The following is an 11,661-nucleotide window of genomic DNA, read 5'->3' on the forward strand; positions in this document are numbered from 1 at the left end:
AATTGCAAATATAAGGTTGTAAATCTAATTTAAACCTAGAAATAAACAGAAAGTTTAGGATTTTGAAAAATAATAAAGAAACATACAACACACATATGTAGAACATACTTTTTAAATAGTTGTGGAGTAATTAGGCTACGTATTAAAAGTGCGATATTTCGGACACCAGATTCTAAATTTTGTTTTAAATTTTTAAATTTAACATTTTCCTTAACTTGTTATGCTGATAACATGAAAAATGCATTAAATTGTTTTAAAACTATTATTTTAAATATAAAACGCTGTTACAGCTGCTCCATTTCTGTCCACCTGATGGGTTTTGTCACCCTGTTCTGTCAGTCACAGGGGTTCATAAATTACCTCCTGTGGCCGCTTTACAAATTCAGAGGAGCCGTTTTTCATAGGACATGACAGCTGATGTTATATGACAAGCTGTCATTTAAGTGTCCAGTACACATGTTTAAAAATACTTTTCCAACTAAGCACAATTAAAATTAAAATTTTGGAATTCAAATCATTGTCAGGATGTTAAAACAATTTCTGTGTTTTTGTCTGAAAGAAATATTGGGGTGCATAATCACAAATCAATACCATGCAGAAATATATATTTCTTTCAGGCATTTTTTTTTATTATACTGAACGATCAAACATATTCCACAAAAAGCAGCATGACTCTCATTTGAACTCTTTTTGTCACCTTTAGATCTATATTGATTCAGAATGAACAAGCCTGAACAGCTGTTCTCCTGTTAACCTTCTCTACAGTCTGTTTTAGCTCACTATTTCACAACCCATGTGGCTAAAACAGCTTCACCTTTTCTGCTGATTGTGCCGAAAATGTTACAAATGTTGGGTTTCTTTGATCTGGATTTATCTATGGATTTTCCGCACTATCTGTACATCAGTTGTGGCAACAAGATAAGGTATAATACAGTGTCCCAATGTCTCCGTACTGAAACTATTCTGACAGGATGCACAGTTCTTTGAGAGACAAATAATCAGAGGCGGACAGAGTACACAGCTTCATTACTTGAGTAAAAGTACAGATACACCTTGCTAAATTTGACTCAAGTACAAGTAAAAGTACTACAGTCAGATGTCTACTTACGTAAAAGTACTGAAGTACTTGTTTTTAAAGTATACTTGAGTTACAAGAGTACATTTTCTAAATATTGCATTACTACTGCCACAGTGCTTACATTGGTAAACACAGCAAACACTTGAAGCGAAAACTATCATTAAATTGTTCAGAAAATTGAAATAGTCTGGCGAGGTGGGGCCACGGGTTGGCACATTCCCGGGATGGACCTGCTGCATCTTCATCCATTGTTTCGTCCTTTCGTCTCTTATCTAAATCTGACCATGGAGTTGACTTTGGCGGAAAGTTAAAGGCTGTCCCAATCAGTGGCGCCTGCACAATCCAATCATGTTTGAGAGGGAAACAACAAATTGAGGGTTTCTGAGATTTTTCTTTTTTCCTTTTTCCTTTTTTTTTTTTTTTTTTTTAGAAGTAGTAACGGGTTCTTACGGTTATGGATAGAAATGTAGCGGAGTAAAGAGTACAATATTTGCCTCTCAAATGTACTTGAGTAAAGTCATGAGTACTCCCCAAAAATGATACTCGAGTAAAGTACAGATCCCTCAAAATTGTACTCAAGTACTGTACTCAAGTAAATGTATTCCGTTACTGTCCGGCTCTGCAAATAATATAGTCTTAATTGAGTCCACTAATTAGCCTGCCCTGAAATGTAGAAAGATACAAAGATACTAAACCATTTTACTAAGTTCCTTGATAAATAACTTCTCATTTTCCATTCTGTGACAAAAAAAGTGAATAAAGTTCCTCTACTTGACCCCAAAACAAACGGCATCTGAAATGGCATACTGTCAGAGAAAGTCCAACATTTGAATTTGAACCTACTTCACAACCGTTAAAAAGTACTTTTTATATAGTATGAATATGAGTTGTATGAATGAAATTCGGACATACTTCATCCGCCATATCGTTACTGTCACGTGACCTACCAGCGTCTGTTGCGTCGCTTCACTGCCATTCATAAATCCTTTCCCCTAGCCTCATGGGATAGTAAAGTGCCCATCGAATGCACACTTCAGAATCTCGCCGGAAGTAGTATAGGTCATCTTTTCGCCTGTTTTTCGAACATACTAGTTTTTTGCCGTATTGTTTTCACGTATACTATAAGTATTTGATTTCGGGCGCAGTGATTGTAATTATATGATTTCAATGTGCATTAAGATAACAAATAGCAAAGAGAACGATAACTGAGCTTTTGAGAGACATTGTAGAGGCATATATGGACTAAATGATCCACATGGCTCATGGGAGAATAGAAAAGATGTTTGAACAAAAACTCTGCTTAACAGACGTGATGCACACAACTGACCAACATGCGTTCCTTGTGTATTTTTCTTTCCAGGCTTTGCATGTTCCTTTGACTTCATCTACAAGTGATTGGCATGTTGGACACTCATTTTAGATTGATTTATGCAAGTGAAGGCCAGAAACAACTAGACAAAACTTTGGGTGTGGAAAAGAAATCAGTTACATGAGCAACTGTCCCTGAGACAACAGCTTCCCTTTGCTTTACGATTCTCACCAGCCTCAATGGCAACATATTTTAAACACAGCTCTTCAATAATCTCCAGAATACAATGAACAAAAAAAAAAAAAGAACAAAAAAAATGGATCTACGCTGGTCATAGAAGGCTAAAGTATGATGAAGTTTGTGGGTTTATGTTCATGGTAGGAAAAGTGGTGCATATATATATATATATATATCGTTGGTTTTTTTTTTTTTTACAGGGTTAGTAACCTTCAGACATGGCCTACTGACCACCAGTCCTTTCAGTCACGTGACATGACATTGATCAGCATGGGGTGCGTGCATGCCCCTGTAGCCTGTTGTGATTGGTCCAAACAGATAGTTCACGTGAACACGGCCTGATCGTCTGCAGAAATGTAAGTAATTTTGGTGCCGGTAAAGTTCAGTAGATCACTCATGCCGCACACACACATCAGCACGAGCATATTACTCTCGTGAACAAGACGCAGACACTGGGCTTGAGGAAGAAGTTCGACCTAATTCAAATGTCGTAACACAGGTATGCATTAACTTATGGTAACAGTTTGCTTCCTAGTGATACTTTTAAAGCGTACGCGAGGAATTACAAATGCATCCATTGATTCGTGTTGCAGCATGTAGGGCTTTTTTTTTTTTTTTATCTAAGGGAGCTATGAAACTTATTAAACACGGTCGTGCTCACTACAAACCAGGAAGAGCATGCACGCAAAACAACAGACGACGCAAAGGCTTAACACTTTAAAAAAAAATAATAAGCGGTGTAGCAGCAGTAAGATGATATTTTGGACCCGGACGAAAGTTGCAACTGCAAATGAGCTCCAACAGGTGTGAATCCCACTGTTTATTTCAAAATGTACTTGTCATTGCCTGTTATTTCAATGCACCATTTGTTTTAAAGTTTATCTCGCGCTTTGCCAAGACAGTCCGGAACAATGTTTCATTGTTCCTGACCGTATATGGATACAAGCTAGGAGCCTAGGTGAGACCTGGGCGTTTTGTGACACTTCTTAATTCAATTTGTTGCAAACTTTGAAATTGTATTCCGAGATTTGCCTTTTTTTTTAAGTGAAGTTTTTTACTTATTATTAGGCTACTTCGTGTAAATTACTGTAAACTTTTAGTTCCACTGTTGCAACCTACCCTCTACTGGATTGTAGCTAATACTCAATCAAAATGGTAAATTATTATTAAATTTTTTTATGGAATATTGTAGTATTGTTATAAATGAATTTTTTCATGTGCCCTTGTAATCTTCTCTGATGACGTTTTTACTTCCGCGAGGGCGGGAATAAATCATCTGTAACAAATGATCCAATCAATTTACGATGGACGAAATCAAGTCCAGCCCACACATATTTTGGTCATATTACATGGGCCTATTAGACACTAAATGTAGTAAATGTAGACATTGCAGACTTTCTTCATATTTTAATATATTACGGTAGGCCTTAAAGGGTTAGTTCACCCAAAAATGAAAATTCTGTCAGTATAATCACCCTCATGTTGTTCCAACCCCGTAAGACTTTCGTTCATTTTCGGAACACAAATTAAGATATGTTTTATTAAATCTGAGAGCTGTCTCACTCTTCCATAGGCTTCTATGGCATCGAAACTTGCCGGCCCAGAAAGTTAGTAAAGACAATGTTTAAAATAGTCCAAGTGACTACAGTTGACTCAACCATAAGTTTATCAAGCGACGAGAATACTTTTTGTGTGAAAAAAAAAAAAAAAACCGACTTAATTCAACTTCATTTTCTTCTGTGTAGGCCTCTGAGTTCACGTAGTGTAACAGCGCAGTGCTTCTGTGTTGTACGTCAGAACGTAGGCTCACTATTGGCCAGCATCACACACATGACCGGCGTTGGCCAATAGTGAGCCTACGTTCTGAACTTATATAAAAAGGCACAAAATGGACCAACATACAGTGTATGGATTAGTTATTCTCAGTTGTGGCAAATACTGTATAGATATACAGTTATGGCATTAGTAAATGAAAATCTTGTGAATGTTACATATCAATTGTATTTTGTCCTGTTAATACTCTTTTAAACATCTACTGACACCACAGGAGAGTGCTGCTCATGTTTAATAGTTCATTTCTAATCTGAACACTCCCCAGTCTGAAAATGCTTTTTCTAAACAATGAGCCTTAGATAATTTCTCCTCAGAAAATTAGGCATTTTGTTGTAAACATCAAGATTTCTGTCTTTTAATCATTTTGAATTAAATGTATCATACATTATGAACACTAGAGGGTGCTCAATATCCTCTTGCAGTCCCAAGTCCATGCCCCCACTCCGGCCTCTAGATAAGATAAACTTGTTTGACCTATTTACTGCAATCTTTTGCATAATGCTTAACTATTTCACTCTGAGTCTATATTAAGCTGTCCGCACTGTGCATAATGTTTTAATTATATCATACTGAGTTTATATCAAGGACTTCATGCTGTGCTACATTAAAGTAAAAGTGTGAAATGAGTCATGTATTTAAAACATTTCATCAGCTTTCAACCAACCTTCACAGACCTGGAAAGACCTTTCTCACTCTCTTAATGTGGTTATTAATACACTTTTCTGTGTTTTCAGTGCACGTGGCTGCCCTCCCAACAAATCCACCATGCCAATCGAGCTGGCCATGCCGATTTATCTGACAAATGAAGAGTACTTGAACCCAAGGGCATCAAAATACAGCAGGCCCTTGCAGGCATGTCTACACCCGTGTCAAAGTAACAAATTAAGTTTTAGATCTTCTAGTGAGAAATTAGAGTTTAATGGCATCAGCTCACCCTTGGCAAAACCTAGCAGGGCCAAAAAACAAGTATCTTTTGCTGATCACAAGGGCCTCGCCCTGACGGTGGTGAAGATCTTTTCTGAATTTGATGACCCCATTGACATCCCAACCAATATCGAGCAGTTCTTTAGCCCTTCTCTGACTTTATCAGAAAGGAAGGACAAGTTAACTCTCGACTTTGACCAGCCGTCTGCAGATTACTTGAAGTTTCGTGAACGTATAGAGAATGATCATGTTTGCCTCGAACACTGCATGCTTAAGGAAAAATCTATAGCGGGAACGGTTAAAGTTAAAAACCTTTCCTTCGAGAAGTCTGTTCAGCTTCGCATTACCTTTGACACTTGGAAAAGCCACACAGACATAAAATGCCAGTACATAAAGGACACTTACACCGGCTCAAACCGCGACACCTTTTCGTTCGAAGCTAGTTTGCCTGATCAGATGCCGCCACATGAACATGTTGAGTTTGCCATTTGCTACGAGGTCAATGGCGTGACGCTCTGGGATAACAACCAAGGACAGAATTACAGAATCATTCATTCAGCACTGAAGAAGAGTTCAAATGACTCAAGCGATGGCCATCAGCGATATGGCATGAATGATTGGGACGGTCATTTTGACCGTTTTGGCAGCCCCAGATGCTCTCGGGGAATTTTTCCCAATTGGCCAAGCTATGCTGGATATGAAGACATTGGTCCGTATTACTAAGAGTCTACTTTTGGGGCAGTTTATCCTGTACACATCCATCAGACATTGTGATAAATGCTTCTTTAAAGTGCTACTTTAAAAAACACAGCAACTTGTTGTTCTTTGGCCTCTTGTTCAAGTACTTGTCAGATTGTAAAGCTCTGAGGACACATGAAATATTTATGATCAAAAATAGATTATGTGGTCCAAAAATGTGAGTCAATTTTTAAAACGTATATTGTTCATGGTGCAATGCGAATGTAATAACAAGGGTAAGTTTCTGTTTATTTTCCAATTCTTTGTCAGTTGCATTGATGCTAGTTTCTGTGCAGGGTTGTGTGAATGTTCTTTTGGTTTTGTATGGATTTGCATGGACCTTTATAAAATAATACAGTCTAAATTAATTGAAGTATAAGTGAATCTGCAGGCCAGGATATTTGCTAAACTGTAAATCATGACCATAAAGTTTTGTTCACAAGTAATTATTTCTTTGAGGAAAAAATGTTAGCATTCTTTTTTCTTTTCTTAGCCAAGAGCAAAGACAGAATGACTCAAAAAGAAAGTGTTTTTCCCAGAAATGTGAAATCCGAGATGGACTAGATGCATGTATGCAAATGTGCCGTTTTTTGTTCTTCCCTGAACAGCTAAAAAAATTTTAATGTAAGACTCTAAATGTGTTTGTATTCCTGTATTTTAATTGACTGACTTATTCTCACTGTAATTGACTGCACTACATGATTATGATATTAGTGATGGAAGTTCATGTGTATTGTCATTTTTTTCCTTTCTTTTTTTCTCTCTAATGTATGCACTTTATTATGTTGCAGTGTTTAATTTCTTGTCACCCATTTTAAATTGCATTGTTTTAATGTGAATATAAAGTTTGTCAGAACCACTTTAAATATGTTGTAAAGTTCTCTTGATGGTATCAGGTATGTTCATGGTATTAGGTATGTTCAGTGTGTGCATTTTAATGCAATGTTTTAAATGTTCATAGTCACTAAAAACTTCTAATAAAATATTGTCATATGAAAGCAAACAACTTATTTGACTTGTCCTACCTGTAGAAGTAGGATGACATCAGTCGTGATAATATGTTTATAATTAACTGTCATGTCAATACCTGTTGGTAAATGTATGCATTTTATATGTATGCACAAATTACTTGTTTTTATCTTGGAAATTATCTGAGGGTGGTTTACATTTATTTTATTGAGAAACTAGTAGGCGTACCTTAACAAAATAACCATGAATAAACCGTTTTTACAAAAATAAAGAAAAGTTTGACAGGGGCTTTTATTTTGTAATCGTTCGACTTTTCAATGACGGCTTCCTGTGCGCCCTGCGACGTCAGTTGCCTGGCTCGCCTCACATTTAAGACACTAGGTAAGCAGAGAGAAGTTGAATTCTTCAGCTACAGTCGCTAATCTTAAGTGAAATGTTTTCAAAGTAAACGAGACATTGAGACAAGCATTTAGGGTGGTAAAATTTGAAAAGGAGTGGATTGACTTTAGGTTAAAAGAGACAGGGAGCGTGAACGCGCGAAACCAGATGTGTGTTTCAGTGTTTCTGAAATGAACTAACGTTAACGTTAGACTGTCAACTGATGGAGTCGCTGAAAGAAACCAGTCAACCTGCAAATAAGACTTCAACGTCTGGGAGAGATCAGGAGGAGCAATGCTGCCCTAATGTGAGTATATAAACACTGACAGTCTCGGTTTAGTAAAGTTAATGACAGTAATATGTTTGTAAATTGCTGTGGCAGATTGCTAAATAATGAAAGAGATCCAGTTTTTTAATGCATTCCTAATGTTTGATGATATTTTTGGGTGGGTTTTAATAAAAAAAAATTAATAAGCAATAACATATTTCTCCCACCTAGATTATTACTGTGAAACACTGAAGAGAGTATGCTTATTTTGGGTGAAATTTGCATTTCATTGCTATGTTGTATTCCTTTGTCTTACATGTAGGCTTCCTGTGAAAAAAATGAGGAGCAGGATCCTCCATCCCCAAAACAGGGAGATTTCAGTGATCCAGTATATAAAGAGATCGCAATGGCAAACGGCGCCATCAACCGAATGAACAGAGATGAGATGCGTGCGAAATGTGTCGAGCTGAAGCTTGACGCACGGTATTGAGAACTTTTAGTTTTTTTATGGTTATTTAACCTGCTGTTTACTTCAAATTCACTCGTACTATTCATTTCTTTATGGTCTTTTCAGTGGTGTTAAGGATGTCCTGAGGAAGCGCCTTAAAAGTTACTACAAAAGGCAAAAGCTGATGCATTCAAATGCTGCAGCTGGAAACAGTCATGCATACTTTGACTACATCTGTGTGGTGGATTTTGAAGCAACATGTGAAGAGAACAACCCACCTGACTACCTCCATGAAATCATCGAGTTCCCCATTGTTTTGATCGACACGCGCACATTGGAGATTGTGAGTTGGTGAGGGAACAGTCTGGCAAACGCGTGCTTCATTCTTGCCAGGCAAACATGATACCATACAACAAGTTTAGTGAAATGTTGTAGGATTGATTTACTAGTTAATGTTTGTAATCCCATTACTGTCATTACAGGTTGACTCATTTCAGGAGTATGTGAAGCCAGTGTTGAACCCCCAGCTCTCCGAGTTTTGTGTGAAACTTACCGGAATCACACAGGCAAGATTTAACAAACTGCTAACTGAATGAAATAACCATTTGAGTTATTTGCAATACAATTAAAAGATTATGGTCAGTATGTTTGTTTGCTTTTTGAAAGAAAGAAATATTTTTGTTTGCTTTTTGAAAGAAAGAAATATTTTTATTAAGGATGCATTATATTTATCAAAAGTGACACACAAAATATTTATAAAAGATTTCTATTTCAACTGTTCAATTTGTTTCAAAATTAATAATAATAATAAGAAATGTTACTTACTTGAGCACCAAATCAGCATATTCGAATGATTTCTGAAGGATAATGTGACACTAAAGCTGGAGTAATGATGCTGAAAAGGATTAAATTATATTTTAAAATATATTAAAATAGAAATGGTATTTTAACGGCAAATGTCATGCCATCTATATGGTTCTGTCTTTAGTCTAATGTAATGTTAAGCAATTGCTCAGACTTATATTTGATTTTCAACTTTTTTTCTCCAGAAAATGGTGGATGAGGCGCAAACATTCAATCAAGTTCTAAAGCAAGCCGTTTCTTGGCTACAGGAAAAAGAACTTGGAACAAAGTACAAATATACATTTTTGACAGATGGGTAAGGATGAAACTGAATGTTATTAAAGTCATGCTTAAAATGTCTTTGTGCAGTGCAGGGGCTGTTCTAGGATTTCGTCCTCAGGGTGGCTTCGCCCTCAGTGAGAATGTGTAGCAAAAGACCATTTCCTAAGTGGTGCCTCTTTGTAAATCGACACCACTATTACTACCATTATAGTAAGTTAAAGGTAGCCTACCAGCACTTAAATTGGTACCAAGTCAATACAAAAATGTTATGAGTGATATAATAATACCAGTCTTTCTGCAGTCCAGTTCAAATCGGTACTCGTGTAGGCTACTGTTCGACTAACAGAAAATTGCCATCATATCATTATTATAATTAAGTATAACTGTTAACTAGCTAAAACATTAAGGATTGGTTGGACCAGTTGATCAGATATTTACTTGCCCTGCCAAAACATTCACTGGTCCTGCCTAAAAAATAAATTCATTGTTTTTGACCTAACCCTACAATAGCAAGATTTAAATATCAGTGAAATTTTAAAATTCTCGATTCCAATTTACGATCACAGCAAAAACGAACGGCCTATTAGCCTAACCAATATAAAGTTCAAACATTAAAGACATATAAACAGTCAATAATAAAATAAGGAAGTTATTTAGTTAAGAGCAGCGATTATCTCTTTTTCTTTTGTTGTTTGATTAACATTATCAACATAGGAAACAAGTTAAGTGATTATGAAGTCATAATGCACGGATCGGTTACATTGACACACATCCAATATTTTCTTAATTGTTTACCTTCACTAAGACATAACCAACTGTGTTTACGTGGGTATTTGCTCAAGAAGTGCTGTCTGAGAGGCGGCTTATTGTATGCAAGCTTCAGGTGTGAAATGTCTTATCACGGTGCGCACGGAACACATTGAGCTCTCTTTCGTGGCGTCTTGCGCTTGAATAGCTTAAAATCGCTAGAATGGCTTAAAATCACTTGAATGGTGAAACTGACAAGACTTAAAAACACGTGAAATAGATCAACTTTCTTGAGTAAGCAGCACTGGCCCGATCGTTCAGATAGGTGACTTTCGGGAGGCTGAGAAGACAGACAGGTGGGCTGAAGCCCCCCTAAAAAGGTTCTAGAACTGCCCCTGTTGCAGAGCAAAATATATCGTACAGCTCACTATCTTGTCTGTTTAGGTCATGGGACATGGGAAAATTTCTCCATACCCAATGCAAACTGAGTCAAATCAGATTCCCCCAGTTTGCCAGAAAATGGATCAATATCAGAAAGTCTTATGGAAACTTTTACAAGGTTTGTTTTCATGTTCATTTTCCTCATGATTCCTTACACAGCCATAGAAGGATATCTAAATTGTATATAAGTTGGCTTTGGAGTATTACATTTGAAAAAATTCTGAGGTTTTCATGCATCTCATCCTGTCTCTCTCAGGTTGCTCGTACTCAGACGAAACTAATCTGCATGTTGGAGAATCTCGGTATGCAGTATGACGGACGTCCTCACTGTGGTCTAGATGACTCCCGCAACATTGCCAGAATTGCCATCCACATGCTGAACGACGGCTGTCAGCTGCGGGTGAACGAGTGCATGCATTCAGGAGAACCACGGAGCGTGCCCATCTCTGCCCCTATTGAAGGAGCCCTAGCACCACAAATGCCCAAGAAAAGAGACTAAAAAGACTCTTTCCCAAAACTAACATTGCTTAATGTGGACAAACATGAAAACCTGTCATTAGGTCATTGGGACAAACTAATCTAGGATTACTTAAATTGTTCCAGTAATGTGTGTGATTTCTTTGCTGCAAAAGCTTACATCATAGCAGATCAGTGGGGTGAGGCTGTGCTTCACCTTTACAGCTAATTGGGTTTATGTACTGTATTTTGAAACTTGCTTGAGGAAACAGAACTCTGAAACAGAAGCTACTGGCAAAAGGTTTGAAAAAGCCTGATGGGTGATCAATAATTGTGCGTTGCTTTTATTCATCTTTGTTGCACATCAGTTGAAAAACTGAAAAGCTCAATTTGTATTCTATTGCCAATAAAACTTTTTTATGATGACACTGTACAATATTATTATGACAAGAGATCATTTATACAATATTATTTTTTTATCCGTTTGCCTGAGATCTGATTTGCAGGTGTACCACATTGTTGTTGCTTAATCTTGTGTACTTTAACCCTTATAGTCTACTCAAAGTTTAGTTATGTTGTGGTTATGCAACGATTTGTCAACACAAAAGTTCACATGGTTTCTGGCCACCATTATCTAATTTTCCAAGGCCATGCAATAACCATGCTAGAAATTTGAGTTATGAACTGTAATAATTTTATTAAAAATGTTT

At 36.9% G+C, this 11,661-nt stretch overlaps 2 protein-coding genes across 4 annotated transcripts; both read left to right on the forward strand.

Annotated features, from left to right (window-relative positions):
• Window positions 1–2,877: 2,877 nt before the first annotated feature.
• ppp1r3b (protein phosphatase 1, regulatory subunit 3B) lies at window positions 2,878–7,125 on the forward strand. 3 transcript variants are annotated; one of them, XM_084388191.1, is made up of 2 exons: window positions 2,878–2,980; window positions 5,192–7,125. In XM_084388191.1, the coding sequence occupies exon 2, from the start codon at window positions 5,223–5,225 to the stop codon at window positions 6,102–6,104; it is 882 nt and encodes a 293-aa protein (XP_084244317.1). In that variant the 5' UTR covers window positions 2,878–2,980; window positions 5,192–5,222; the 3' UTR covers window positions 6,105–7,125. The 3 variants fall into 3 exon arrangements, with proteins under 3 accessions (XP_084244317.1, XP_084244316.1, XP_084244315.1); XM_084388190.1 differs by lacking the exon at window positions 2,878–2,980 and adding an exon at window positions 2,987–3,123; XM_084388189.1 differs by lacking the exon at window positions 2,878–2,980 and adding an exon at window positions 3,005–3,428.
• A 276-nt stretch (window positions 7,126–7,401) lies between these two features.
• eri1 (exoribonuclease 1) lies at window positions 7,402–11,381 on the forward strand. The gene is made up of 7 exons (XM_084388187.1): window positions 7,402–7,773; window positions 8,057–8,217; window positions 8,309–8,525; window positions 8,665–8,748; window positions 9,232–9,341; window positions 10,499–10,613; window positions 10,752–11,381. Exons 1-7 carry the CDS (start codon window positions 7,690–7,692, stop codon window positions 10,992–10,994), a joined length of 1,014 nt encoding a protein of 337 aa, XP_084244313.1. The 5' UTR covers window positions 7,402–7,689; the 3' UTR covers window positions 10,995–11,381.
• Window positions 11,382–11,661: the final 280 nt, after the last annotated feature.

Source organism: Rutilus rutilus (assembly GCF_951802725.1).
Source record: "Rutilus rutilus genome assembly, chromosome: 18".
In the NCBI taxonomy this organism is placed as follows: domain Eukaryota; kingdom Metazoa; phylum Chordata; class Actinopteri; order Cypriniformes; family Leuciscidae; genus Rutilus; species Rutilus rutilus.